General features: G+C 50.1%; 1 protein-coding gene across 2 annotated transcripts; it reads right to left on the bottom strand.

Moving 5' to 3' along the window:
* Positions 1-560: 560 nt before the first annotated feature.
* Positions 561-12,581, bottom strand: SERPING1 (serpin family G member 1). 2 transcript variants are annotated; one of them, XM_027580133.1, is made up of 8 exons: positions 12,469-12,581; positions 11,849-11,926; positions 9,867-10,290; positions 8,425-8,559; positions 6,357-6,560; positions 6,024-6,163; positions 2,578-2,797; positions 561-1,059 (listed from the first exon to the last, which is right to left on the bottom strand). In XM_027580133.1, exons 2-8 carry the CDS (start codon positions 11,900-11,902, stop codon positions 806-808), a joined length of 1,431 nt encoding a protein of 476 aa, XP_027435934.1. In that variant the 5' UTR covers positions 11,903-11,926; positions 12,469-12,581; the 3' UTR covers positions 561-805. The 2 variants fall into 2 exon arrangements, with proteins under 2 accessions (XP_027435934.1, XP_027435935.1); XM_027580134.1 differs by lacking the exon at positions 12,469-12,581 and having other exon boundaries at positions 11,849-12,017.
* Positions 12,582-14,066: the final 1,485 nt, after the last annotated feature.

Here is a 14,066-nt window from a genome sequence, read left to right as displayed (position 1 = left end):
AAAGGTGTGGAAAACACTGCTCCTTTCTGAGGCATCCGGGGGGCTTAGTCAGCTGAGTGTCTGCCTTCAGCTTGGGTCATGATCCCGGGGTCCTGGGATCGAGCCTGGCATAGGCCTCCCTACTGGGCAGGGAGCCTGCTTCTCCCTCTCCCTCTGCCTGCCTATCCCCCTGCTTGTGCTCTCTGTCTGTCAAATAAATAAATAAATAAATAAATAAATAAATAAATAAAATCTTTAAAAAAAAAAGACAGCTCCATTCTGAGGCCTTTCTTGGAACTCTGCCATTGCAGGGTAGCCTGATGGAAGGATGCAGGAGATATGCAGTTGAAGCCATTCTAGATCAGTCATCCCCCAACTATTACAGATGCATGAGCAAGTCCAGGGAAAGTCAGCTGGGTCGAACCAGATCAGAGAGACCATTCAGCCAATCCCAAGACTTACATGAAATAGCAAATTTTAAGCCACTAAGTTTAGAGTGACTTGTTACACGGCAATACTAGCTGATACAGGGGTCATGGTTGCCTTGTCCTCTAAAATGGAAAGGTAAGTAAGAGAGGAAGTCATGGTCTGCTGGGTTTTATTTGTAGAGTCTGGTGAACATGAACCAGAGGAAGCTGTAAAAAGTGCTTTGGGGAGCCACAGGGAAGAAGTAGGTCCCTTCACCAGACCCCGAGGGAGCCCTTCACATGGAGAGCAGGGCGCCCCAGAGGCAGGAGGTGGCTGGGGGGCAAGTCCAGGCAGGGCTGCCACTGGAAGAGCATGGCTTGAGGGGGACGGCTTGCCTTAGCCTGGTGCCCTGTGGGTCTCAGACCCGGGGGTCATACACCCGCCCCATGAAGACAGGGAGCCTGTGCCGCTGGTCCCAGAGCAGGAAGAGGAAGGGCTGATGCACTTCGAAGAGCAGCAAATTGCGGGCCACGGAGATGGCCGAGGCCGCCGCCGCCTCCACCCCAGACTCCGTCAGCTCCAGCGTGGTCTGGTGCTGCATCGCAGAAACCTGAAGATCCATGTCCTCGGTCAGCCCGCACAGGTTGAGGTCATAGAAAAAGTCAAAGAATTCTAGAGCATAACCAGACAAAAACAAAGAGTCAAAGAGGAGCAGGAGGGGCGCCTGCCTGGCTCAGTCAGTGGAGTGTGCGACTCTTGATCTCAGGGTCATGAGTTCGAGCCCCACACTGGGTGTAGAGATTACTTAAAAAAAAAAAAAAAAAAAGAAAAGAAAAGAAAAGAAAAAGAAAGACCAGCATGAAAGCCTCAGCTACTGGAGACATTTGTCCTAAATTTTCCGGGTTGGTCCCAAGTCCCAATATTCTCTTTGTCCTCCTCTCTTGCTTGTTACATTATATATTGTGCCTTCTGGTACAGTTCATGGCATCCTCCATCAGTGAGCCCATCTTCACTCCAACCACCACCTTCTCTGAAGAGGTGAGAGGCCTTGCCCCACCCCCCAAAGAACCCTGAAAAATGATGTCCTTGTTTCCAAGGACCTTAGAAGTGAGGTAATGCATCAGAAAGAGGTCATGTGTTGGGCGCCTGGGTGGCTCAGTTGGTTAAGCGACTGCCTCCGGCTCAGGTCATGATCCTGGAGTCCCGGGATCGAGTCCCGCATCGGGCTTCCTGCTCAGCGGGGAGTCTGCTTCTCCCTCTGACCCTCCCTCCTCTCATGCTCTCTTTCTCTCTCATTCTCTCTCTCAAATAAATAAATAAATAAAATCCTTAAAAAAAAAAAAGAGGTCATGTGTTATCAAATGAGGTCATATACAAGGGTGTAATGTCATATACTAGGAAACAAGTTCACCTCATTAGAGTGTCAAGTTTTATAACAGAAAATGAAGTGGTATATCTGGACGTGAGGTCAAAGATCAGGAAGTGAGGCCAAAGGTTAGGTAATAGAGTGTTGCCTCCTCCAAACTCAGAAGTGCCCAGACTGCATTATCCAGATAGCTTCTTGCATAATCCATGGGGTGGTTGAGTGCTATGAAAGGTCCCCAGGGAAGGAGCGTCTATGACCCACCCTGGCCACCTGTCCTAGTGTCTTTGTCACAATGAACCACAGTGGAAATAGTCAAGCTGAAGACCTGGGCTGGTGTTCTTGCTCACTTCTACCTAGCTCAAGGGACCTTGGGTAAGTCTGGTAAACTTCGAGTCTCACTTTCCTCAATGATCCAAAGGGATAATAGCATCTGCCCCTCTAACTCACAGGACTGAGGAATGACCTGATATTATGGGTGTCTAAAATACTCTAGAGAGGGGCGCTTGGGTGGCTCAGTTGGTTAAGCGACTGCCTTGGGCTCGGGTCATGATCCCAGGGTCCTGAAGATCAAGTCCCGCATTGGGCTCCCTGCTGAGCGGGGAGCCTGCTTCTCCCTCTCCCTCTGCCTGCCGCTCCCCCTGCTTGTGCTCTCTCTTTCTCTCTCTCAACTCTCTCTCTGGCAAATAAATAAATAGTCTTAAAAAAAACCTAAGCTCCAATAACCCTATAAAAAAAATACTCTAGAGAATGCTAAACCACACTTTTAAGGACACCCCCACCCCACCCAGTGGCCTAGGAGCAATCCTGAGCTGCCAGGGGCTCACTCAGTTTCTCCATGATCATCAGCATGTCCTGGTTGCTCTTCACTTTGATGCGGGGCAGCGTCAGGAGGGTGGGCTGGAACTTGCTCATCTCCAGCTTCTTCATGATGGCCTTGAAGACAGTGGGGTTGAGAGCCTTCTCCAGGTCTTCGAGATGGTGTTTTGTGCTCTGGGGCACCAGGATCACCAAGCTCAGGTTGTGGGAGAGCTGCAGCTGCCCCACCTGGAGAACAAGAGATGCACCTTATCCGTCTTCCTACCCCAGCTCTCCTGGATCCCACCCCCTACGTCCCAAGGCTTATCCTCAGTCTGCTGCCACCATGCGTGCTATTGCAACAAGCCGCAGCTGGACCTGGGCTCCCAAGCTTGGTGACAAAATGGGGATGCCGGCTGGGTGAACAGTGTTGGACTAACTCCATGCACGTGAGATATAGAGGAACAAGTATGGCTTTCTGATCACAGAGGCTGAGGACTACACCCTGACGCTACGGCTGACTAGCTATGGAATATAGGCAAGTGATTTGATCTCTCTGAGCCTTGTTCCTTCCCGTTCCAGTGTGCTGTGCATAAAATATGTAACATGCAGGGGCACCTGGGTGGCTCAGTCAGTTGAGCGTCTGCCTTTGGCTCGGGTCATGATCCCAGGGTCCTGGGATGGAGCCCTGCATTGGGCTCCCTGCTCAGCGGACAGCCTGCTTCTCCCTCTCCCTCTGCCCTTCTCCCAACTTGTGTGCTCTCTCTCTCTCAAATAAATAAATAAAATCTTAAAAAAAAAAGATTTTATTTTTAAGTAATCTCTACACCCAATGTGGAGGTCGAACCCACAATGCCAAGATCAAGGATCACGTGGTCTACCAACCAAGCCAGCCAGGCACCCTGGTCCTTTTAAAGACTTTTGCTGGCTCTTTACAGCCTGCAAGATTAAGTATAAATCCCTCAGTATGGCATTTGAGACTGTGGACAAGCCAATCCTAGCCTACCTTTCAAGCTTGCCATGAAAAGGACTTCCACCTGGTGATCAGACAAAAGTACGACACAGGTATGGGACCCATAGGTCTAATATATAGGGGTTCTCAACCCCGGGTGAATTTGCCCCCAGTGGGCACTTGACAATGTCTAGAGACATTTTGGTTGTCAAACTGGAGGAGAGGGGACTCACAGGGCTGCTGGTGTCTAGTGGATAGAAGACAGGGATGATGCTAAATCCTACCCAATGCCCAGGATCATCCTCCTAACAAAGAATTATCTAACCCAAAATGTCAATAGTGCCAATAGGTCCTGTGTACAGACCTTGAATCTCTCACCAAAAGATTACCATGCTGTGGTCTTGACTTTTCCAGCCAGTAAACCCTAGCATACTGGAGTTGGTAAATCTAACCTCCTTAGTTGGGTAAATGCTCTTAAGTCCCAGAAAGATTTAGAATTAAGTATGGGTATGACAAAGTAAACCAACTCCGTAGTATTTTTCTTATTCCCTTTTTGAGAGAGAGAGAGCACGAGAGCGTGAGCAGAGGGAGGGGCAGAGGGAGAGGGAGAGGCAGACTCCCTGCCGAGCTGGGAACCCAACACAGGGCTCAATCCCAGGACCCTGGGATCACAACCTAAGCTGAAGGCAGATGAGTAACTGAGCCACCCAGGCACCGCAACTCCATAGTATTAACATCAGGGTGAATTGAGGGTAATCTGTGTGTCTGTTATTCAAAATAGTGCTTATAATTTTTAAGAGAATCAGACATACTAGTTTTATGCTTTGAAGCAAAAAGGTGTAGGATAATTAAATGTGAGAAGGATATTAAGATTTTGGTGGAAAGCTGATTTACCCTTCGAATTTAATTTTTATTTCATAGTGGCCTTTCGGTGCTTGGAAGATATGGCCAAGCAGGGTTGTAATTCAGCTCTGGTGGGTAGCTGACATGCTTAAAAAGAAAATCAAATATATTAAACTTACCCACGCCATCTGGTTTTGTTAGTTATGAGTGGTCAACTATATTGGATAGGCATAGATGGGTGGGTGGAAAGGTGCATGAAGGGTTAAGAATGGTCAGAGGCAACCTCTTCTCTGAAGCCTTCCTGGACACCCCTAAATGGGTTATACCCTTTACCACCCTCCAGTGATTTCATTCATTTATTCAGCAAACCTATAATGAGCACTTATTATATGTGGCATTGTTCTAGGCCCTGGGGATAGGAAACAAGGCAGGTAAGGTTTCTGTTCCTGAGGGGAGAGACAATATTTCAGGGAGACAAAGAATATTGTAATAAAATAAGCAAATAAACAACCTAATTTCTGATAATGAAAAGAACCATGAATATAATCAACCAGGGCAATGTTTCAGGGTGAGGAGGGAGTTACTTTAAGAAGGGGGAAGTTCTCGCCATCAAGGTGACCTTTGACCTGACACCCAGGTGCACAGAAAGAACAAGTTATGTGAAAATCTGAGTGAGAAAGGGTCCAGGCAGAGGGAAAAGTTAGGGAAATCTCCCTCCCATGGTTGAACAAGCCTGGCACTAAATCACTGGGTATTCTCCCATTGTTTTCTATCTCCCAAATCTGTCTTGCTGTCCTAACAAGGCAAAAGTATCTAGATATATCTAGAAATAATTAGAATCTTCTGGGCTCCACAGTCAATCTTCCCTCCCTCCCCATCCGTTGAAATTCTACTGTTCAATTTCTGCGAAGGAACGTGGGTAAGCCATTTACCACACGCACACCTGTCTACACCTACCACATCCATGCACACACGTCTACACCTACCACATGCACGCACACACGTCTACACCTACCACATCCATGCACACACGTCTACACCTACCCACATGCACACACACGGGTCTACACCTACCACATGCACGCACACACGTCTACACCTACCACATCCATGCACACACGTCTACACCTACCACATCCATGCACACACGTCTACACCTACCCACATGCACACACACGGGTCTACACCTACCACATACACGCACACACGTCTACACCTACCACATCCATGCACACACGTCTACACCTACCACATGCACACATACATGTCTACACCTACCACATCCATGCACACATGTCTACACCTACCCAGACACGTGTACACCTATGTACACATGCTGTTCGTGGGCACACACATACACACAGGACTTACTAAGCCACCAGGAGCTCCTGGTGGGTTAGACAGGAAAGAGACACCGATGAACAGACTCACTTTTTGCCATTTGACGCAGTTGAGATGAAGAAACTTTAGAATCCGGCTTTCCAGCCTAAAATAAACAATGCCTGCCTCGGCCAAGCTAGAGAGGGGAGAAGCAGAAGAGATAGGGTAGAAATAGAGATGGAAGGAGCGGAAATGATGAATTCATAAGGGCATACCCCCAAATTGATGGGGCCACAGCAGGAAAGACATCAGGACCCGCCAGAGGCTCTGAAACAAGAGTGGGAAGGGCCAAGTACATACCTTGGCCTTCAAGGTCGGGTCAGTGAAATGGGCCACCGGGTATTTCTTGCTGTTCATCATCAACGCTTTTATCACAGAGGACTTGAGGTAAAAGGGCTCCATCGAGGTTCTTTTCGGATCAAATGTTGTCTTCCACTTGGCTAGCGGGGAGGGGAAGGAGGGTTACTCTCATGCAGGTGAGAAAGGATGAAGAGGAACGAAAAGCTGCATTGGCAAGCGGTGGGGTGGGCTTAGTGGGACCCAGTTGTGGAACTCGGGGTTGTGTGGGTTTTGAAGCCCGGAGGAGAGAAAGGACCCGGGATGGAAAGACCACTGGGTCCAGGGCTCCCTTACCACTCAGGTAGACGGCGTTGAGGAGGACAAGGCGGGTGTCAGAGGGCAGACTTTCCAGCAGCTGTGTGATCTTGTGGTTGGTCTTCTCTGCCACCCAGGCATTGATGAGCTCCGTATTGACATCACTGTCATTTCCCAGGACTCTGGGGCTGCTGCCATACAGGCTCTGAGAGGCATTCACAAAGCTGTCCCTTATGACCAGGTCTGGGGGAAGGGGGCAGGTGGAGAGAGGGAGGCATGAGTCCCCCGAACATCCTCTCCCTTCTAAGAGTAGGCTTTGGGAGGAAGCGTGTTTCCTATTGCTTTCAGCTTGCTGCAGCAAGCACAGCAGGTTGGAGCTGGGGTCCAGCCCACTCCTCTGACAGATACGGCAACTGTGGCCCCCAGAGGGCAAGCCCTGGACTTAAGGCAGGACCCCTCCCAGGCCCTGGCTTCCTTTTCTGGCCATGCATCTGTGGCTTGGCTAAATAACTCTCTGAGATACTAACTTCCATCTGCCAGTGTCTTCCCTTGTTTCTTCCCTTAATTCAGCAGGGAACCCACTCTGCTTCTCAGCCTCAGTGGAAGTGCATGGCAAGACGTCCTGGCTTTTGTTCTCCAAAGGTCAAGTCCACTAAAGGACACAGTGTTTGAAAGAGAAATTTTTCCTGAACTACACAGATAATATTGAATGCAGTTGTATTTTCTACCAATCTAGCAAGACAGAGGATTAGGTGTGATTTAGAACCAATAAGTAAATGCAGTGTTTCTTGAACACCTCCGACACAGATTTTTCCCATCTCTAAAAGAGGGTGTTTTTTTATTAAGAGAATGGGCTGGTGAGTTTCCTTTGTTTCTTCTTCTCCTTCTCCTTCTTTTGCTTCCCTGTGTTTTCTGGGGGTTTTTTTTCTTTTTTTTTTTTTTTTTAAGGTTTTATTTATTTATTTGTCAGAGACAGAGAGAGCACAAGCAGGAGGACCAGAAGGCAGAGGGAGAAGTAGGCTCCCCGAGGAGCAAGGAGCCCGATGTGGGACTTGATCCCAGGACCCTGGGATCATGACCTGAGCTGAAGGCAGCCGCTTAACCGACTGAGCCACCCAGGCATCCGTTTTCTGTTTTCTACAATGAATGAATATTGCTTTTAGAGTTAAAAAAAAAAAAAAAAAAACAGGAAAAAATTTTTCCCTTTAAAGAAGGGGGGCAGGGACGCCTGGGTGGCTCAGTTGGTTAAGTGTCTACCTTCGACTCAGTTCATGATCCCAGGGTCCTGGGATCAAGTCCCACATCGGGCTCCTTGCTCAGCAGGGAGCCTGCTTCTCCCTCAGCCTGCTGGTCCTCCTGCTTGTGCGCACTCTCTCTCTCTGACAAATAAATAAAACCTTAAAAAATAAATAAAATAAAGAAAGGGGGCAGACTAGATCTGTAGCTTTCAAACCTTTTTAAGGAGCAGAACTGTCCTGAAACAGTCATATCTGAAGCCCAGGGCTAGAAGGGCTCTGGTTGAGGCTGGGTGAGGGCTCAGAGCCCACCTGGTTCCATCTGCTTCCCACAGGAAGTCGTACCCCCGCACCCCACTCAGCCTCCCTGATCCCCCTCAACTCCCACCATGACTCCTGAAGCAGTTCAACAGAGAACCCCAGGGCTCTGGGGAAGAAAATTTGAAAATAAGTGTATCAGGTCATTTCGGAAACTTATTAATCTATTACGTACTTAATAATGCAATATGTGTAAATGACCACAAATTCACAGAACACGAAAGTACAAAAAACTAGAAGCCTCAGGATTCCCCTGACCCACGTTAACGAACATTGTTTATCTTGAGCTCTCTGGTTTTATCTATGAATGAATGAGGAGGGACATTCTTATTCTAACCAGAGCTGAGGAATGGAAATGACTTGCCCAAGGTCTCACCAGATGAACCATCCAGCTCCTGGAGCCAAAGGACATTCCTGCTGAGGTCCTTACGTGCTCTGCTGTCCATCCCTGATGCTCTAACATCCCCTCTGTCCTCTTTCCCCAGGGTCGGGTCCTCCTCAGAATCCTCCCAAAATCCTGCTGGGCAGCTGTTGCCCTTTCCCAGGGTGCTCACCTGGGCTGTGGAAGATCTGAGAGACTGTGGTGAAGCCTTTGGATGTGAAAGCCTTTAGGGCCTGGTGGACACAGGCAAAGTCCTCGGGGTAGGAGAGGAGGCTCTCCAGGTTTCTCTTGGTGCTGTTCCCAGCCCCTGCAACACAGGGCAGAAATGAAGAAAAACTACAGGGGCAGGGCGGGGGGGGGGGTGGACAGGATGTGACGCCTGCCATGCAGGACCAGGATTGAGGGAGCAGGCTGGAATGGGTCGGGTGAGTGGGGGCTACGGAGCGGATCACAAAGCATCGGAGCTGGGACGATGGGTGTCCGAAGACAATCCATACGTCAGAACGAAAGGGGTGGGGGAATTATGAATCATCAGTTAGATTTTTCCAGGGCTTTGAATCCTCTCTGTTTCCTACCTAATTTTAACCCCACACATCACGGAAAGCCCAGTCCCATCATTGCCTGTTCCACATGAGCGATGATTTAGTTGGTTAGGGTTTACAAAGGGTTACCGTCTAGGCAGGGACTCTAGCTCACTATCAAGAGGAGAAATCAGAGGATCATAAAAGGAGATAGATGCTCAATACCCTTTCAGTTATTCATTAATAAATATTTATTGTGCCCATCTACCATGCGGCAATAGACAAAATTTACGGGAGCACTTACTTGGCTCCAGGCATCACAAGTGATCCTCCCATATTAGCTCACTGAATCTCCACAATAACCCCTTTCACAGAAGGGTAATTACTCTCCCTATCTACAGACAAGCAAACTGAAGCTTAAGAGATTAAGTGATCTACTCTACTCAAGATCATCACAGAGTTAAGTGGAGAAGGGAGACAAGATTCAAGGCATACATTCTGGGCGATAAAGAAATTTGCCAAAGCCAATCAACTGAAATGTGCCTCCCAGGGGACATCTGGCAGTTTTGGTTGTCCTAACTGGAGAGTGTAGGTAGAGGTTTATCCCATGGGACTTAACGACATCTCTCAGGAAGGCAGGGGATTAACATTTTTTTGACCTCCCTCTAAGCCAGGCACTAAACTCTCCACTTTCTTTTTTTTGAAGTAAGTACAACCATCTCCATTTCACACCTGAGGACTCAGCCTCAGAGAAGTTGAGTAACCTGCCAAGATCACACAGCCAGTAAGCAGCATTACAGGATTCTACCCTCTGTCTTTCGCTTATGGTTTCATCTTCCTTGTTGCCTTACCCTGACACATGGCTGGGGACCAGGACCCTGTTTTCTATGTTCCTGTGTAGTCCGTGGGGGTTTGTGAGCAATGGTGCCCGTTAAATCACTGTTAAGTGAGGGAATAAATGAATGCTCACCCTCCCCCCAAACGTAGCCCAGTTTTATAGCCTTCTCCCCAAGGCATGGCTTTGTAGGCATCTGGGTTGGGGACCCTCATGGGAGGGTCCAACATACAACTTGGAGAGAACTTAGGTTCTTACCAAGCAGGACCTGGGTTAGGAGGCTGGCAATGCTGAATGGAGAAAAGGCTATGTTGGTCTCTGCCTTCTTCGTCGCTGAGAAGGCATGGTAGAGCTTCACAGAGAAGTCTATCAAAGCCTCCCTCAACTTGGACTCTGCCCAAGGAGTCTCCAAGTCAGAGCAGGAAGTGTCAGGCTCTGGGCAGAAGGGCCCAGTAGTGGGCAGGATGGGCGGAACGGTGGACCAGATGAAGGGCTCAGTGGTGGCTCCAAGAGTGGCATTTGTTGTTACGATGGTCGAGTTGCTTGTCGACAAGGTGGAAGGGCCCACGGTGTGTTCAACCGTGGTGATCTCTCCCTCCAAGATCTGTCCTTCGCTTTCCTCTTGCCAGCTGTCTGCCGTGGATTTGGGGCTAGTAACATTCAGATTTGAGGAGGCTCTAACCTGTGGTTCAAGATACTGAGTTTCATTTTTCCTACCATGAAACACAGTCCCCTCAAACCCTCAAAGCAGGAAGGGAAGGTGGGGATGTGGAAAATGTCCTGTACCAGAGAATGATTCCTGGGAAAGCCTGGTGGGTGAGGGACCCGCCCTGAAGCTGCCACCCACTAGTTCCTCCGGAGAAGGGGCAAGGCAGGAGCCAGTGGGGGTGGAGGCAGAGGTAAGGAGCCAGCAGGGACTCTGTTATCACTGAGGAATCACTGCCATAAGGGCAGCTGTTTCCCAAACTTTGGGGCTGAGGGTCCATTGCCATTTACCTATGTTCTTGGAATTTCTTTAAGTACCTGTCTGTCTTGGCTCACCTGCCAGGCCAGGAGAGATATTTGAGCTTGTGACCTCTGCACGAGAACAGTGGTTTTTCCAATTGTGGGTTGCAAAGCCATTAGAACCATTGGGAGAAGGTGGGTATAGAAAACCATCAGCATTCTGGAAGGAAGGAAGGAAGGAAGGAAGGAAGGAAGGAAGGAAGGAAGGAAGGAAGGAAGAAAGGAAGGAAGGAAGGAAGGAAGGAAGGAAGGAAGGAAGGAAGGAAAGAAGGGAGGGAGGGAGGAAGGGAGGAAGGGAGGAAGGAAGGAAGGAAGGAAGGAAAGGGGAGTGAGTCAGAAGGGGATGGGAGGAAGGAAGGAAGGAGGAAGAAATAGTATAGACCAGTGGCTCTCAGTCAGAGACAATTTTAATCCCCGAGGACTTTTGGCAATGTCTGGAGGCATTTTTGGTTATCCTAGGGGAGGGAAGGGGGTTGGGGGTAGGGCAGAGATGTTACTGGCATCTCATGGGTAGAAACCAGGATAGGGCAAAACATCCTACGATACACAGGATAGCTCCTCATAATGAATTATCCAGCTCCAAATGTCATGGTTTCTGGGTTGAGAAAGCATATTATCCCATTTCACTGATAAAAGAAACCGATGCTGAGATAGTAACTAGCCCAGGGTCTCACCGAAGCTGATGATCTGACTCTGATTCTAGATCCCTTGCTCATCATGGGAGCACCTACAGATTCTCTAAGGGCACTACCCGGGCCAACTTCCGCACACGATCCTGAACAGACAGGCCAAAGCAGGTGTCCACCTTCCTCCTGACTCCCATGCCCCTGGGACCTCTCACCGCGATCGGCCCCCACCCAGACCCAGGGGTGTCGGCAGCCTCTCTTGGCGTTTTGACAGGCGCTGCTCGGGAAGGGCCTGTGTCTCAGCAGCCAGGGCCCCACCCCACAGCTCGGCCACAACCCCTTGCTCTTAGATCACAAAATACTGTCCATCTCCTGGCTCTCTCCTATTCTCCACTTTATAAACCAGCACAGGTAGGCTCGGAGAAGGGACTTGCTCAAGGCCACCCAACTGTCCGGCAGCGGGCCGGGATTAGAACCCGGCTCTTGCCTCGCTCTCTCCGAACCCCGGTGCAAGGACCACACTTGCCGATCCCAAGAGGCGCTCTCCTCATTCTCCGGGTCCAGAACAGTTAATCCTCAGCCCCCCGCCCCCTCGAAGTGGCCACTCACCCCAGCCAGCAGCAACAGCAGCAGGAGGGTCAGCGGGGTCAGCCTGGAGGCCATCTGGGCGGCGGCGTCAGCCCGGACCTGCGGAGCCACACAGCAAAGTTGTCAGCGCCGAGCCCTGGGGCCCTGGGGGCCTCCACTCCACTCCCCCCTCCAGCCACCACCCTGGGCCCGCCCCCATTCCATTCCAGGGACTTAGCCCCGTTGCGCGAATTCCCTCCCCCTTCCCCTCCTCCCCCCGGGCCACCTTCTCCCAAGCTCCTCCCCCTGTTTTGTTTTCCCCGAACCGCTTCCCTTTCCCGGCACCCGCTGGCCCTTCCTTCCCCCCTCCGAAGCCCGGGTCTCCGTACATCTGTTCCATCCAGAGAGTCCTGCTTCAGCCTAACAATGACGCCAAGAGGCAGGGGGGGCAGGGGAGGTCCAGAGGGGGCTGGGCACCACAGCTCAGGCCGAAGCGGGGGGGCACCCAGGGAAGAGGGGCGCGGGGGGTGGGTAGGACAGAGGTCTTCAGTGGAAGCAAGCCCAAAGAAAGTTCAGAGATAAAAAGGGGGCAGGAAACGGGGGGAGGGAAAGAAGGAGACTGGGGACGCCCCACTCCCCAAACCCCCACCCCATCACCAAACCTGCTCCAAACTCCTGGTCGCTGGACGGCTTCAGTGCAGACTGGGTGGATAGTCCCACAGGGTCAGGGAGGTGGGATGTGTGGTGGGGTCAGTCTTGGCTATTGGCTGGCCCAGGACACTGCCCAGTTACAAATTAAGGATGATTGATCGCTGATGTGAGTTCCCGTAAACGAGGATGGGACGGACCGCTCACGCTCGGGCCTTGTGGGCTGGGCCAGAATTCAGCCCCAAGACCCTTGGGAGCCAGGGGTGAGGAAGCTTGGGTGTAGCTTCTCAGCTCTAGGCAACCGAAGTTCTTTCGCCTTCATGGGTCCTGATGAAAACTGCAGAGACCCAAAACGTGCTCCCTAGTTGACAAACTTTTCAGGAATTGCTCAGCTCAGCTAATCCTCAAAGTGACCCTTTGGAAACAGGTCCCATTGTACCCATTTGATAGTTAAAAAATCTGCACCTTCAAGCAGTTAAATGTGGGGTGGGTGATCACCCTCACTTGGAAGACAGCCTGGACTCTGACCTAAATGCCCTGGGGTCCTAACCTCTGCCCCACTCTCCCCTGTGCTGTGTGAGTGTTCTGTTTCTCCTGTTGGAGACCTGAAACCGGTAGTGCTTCCCTTGTAAAGCAGACAAAGAGTCCGAGGCTCCCAGCCCAGCAAGCATTCCTCTTATGTAAAAGGCTGATAGGTGGGGCCAATCCATTTGGGGCAGATGAGGGTGGCGTGCAGTAGCCGGGAACCAGCAGACCTAGCTTTGAGACCTGGCTAGATGTGTGACCCTACGTTATTTCCCTCTTAGCACCTAACCCTCTTCTCAGGGTTGCCAGATAAAATACAGGAAGCCCAATTAAATTTGAATTTCAGATAAACAACAACAACAAAATTATTTGGAAGGATGTCCCATGCAATACTGGGACATACCTTAAAATTTTTTTCTCATTTACCTGAAATTCCAAATTAACTGGGCATTCTGTATCTTATCTACTAAATCTGGCAACCCTACCTCCTTTGCAAAGCAAGGAGGTCTCTGATGACCTAATATAGCTCTAAAGTTCTATGATCATCTCACTGCTGGGCCTGTCCTGTTTGGAACAATCAGGAAAGTTGGCTGCTAGCCTCAGACCTGCTATTCGATGGGACTGACCAAGGACAGAAGGAGAGAAACGGTGTGTGTCTCCTTGGGGATCGTCGGAAAAGATCCATAAAGACTGCACCAGCTTTGTGAGTGCTCCATTCCCTACGCCAACTTAGGAACCTTCTGAGCCATGGGGAAGTTCCTTCAGTGCAGGGACATACACAATGCCACTTCCCCATCCCCAGGCCTAAGCTGGGTGCCTGGAAGGCTCACTGAGCTTGTGGATTCTGGGAAATGGGTCAGCCAAACCAAAAGAAGGCGGTGGAAAGCAACCTCCTTCATCCTTATTCCCATAACAACTCTGAAGTGGGTGCTAATATTAAAATCTCTTAAATTTAAAAAGGAGAGAGACTCATAGACATTAACTGGTCCACCCAACATCATCTAGAAAGTAAATGACGAGCCAGGATGTGGATCAAGTGGATCTGAGCTACCAATCTTGTATGAACCCCCATAAGTGACTAACCTGA

Source organism: Zalophus californianus, chromosome 11 (assembly GCF_009762305.2).
Source record: "Zalophus californianus isolate mZalCal1 chromosome 11, mZalCal1.pri.v2, whole genome shotgun sequence".
Lineage (NCBI taxonomy): Eukaryota > Metazoa > Chordata > Mammalia > Carnivora > Otariidae > Zalophus > Zalophus californianus.
This window is presented reverse-complemented; position numbering and strand designations above follow the sequence as displayed.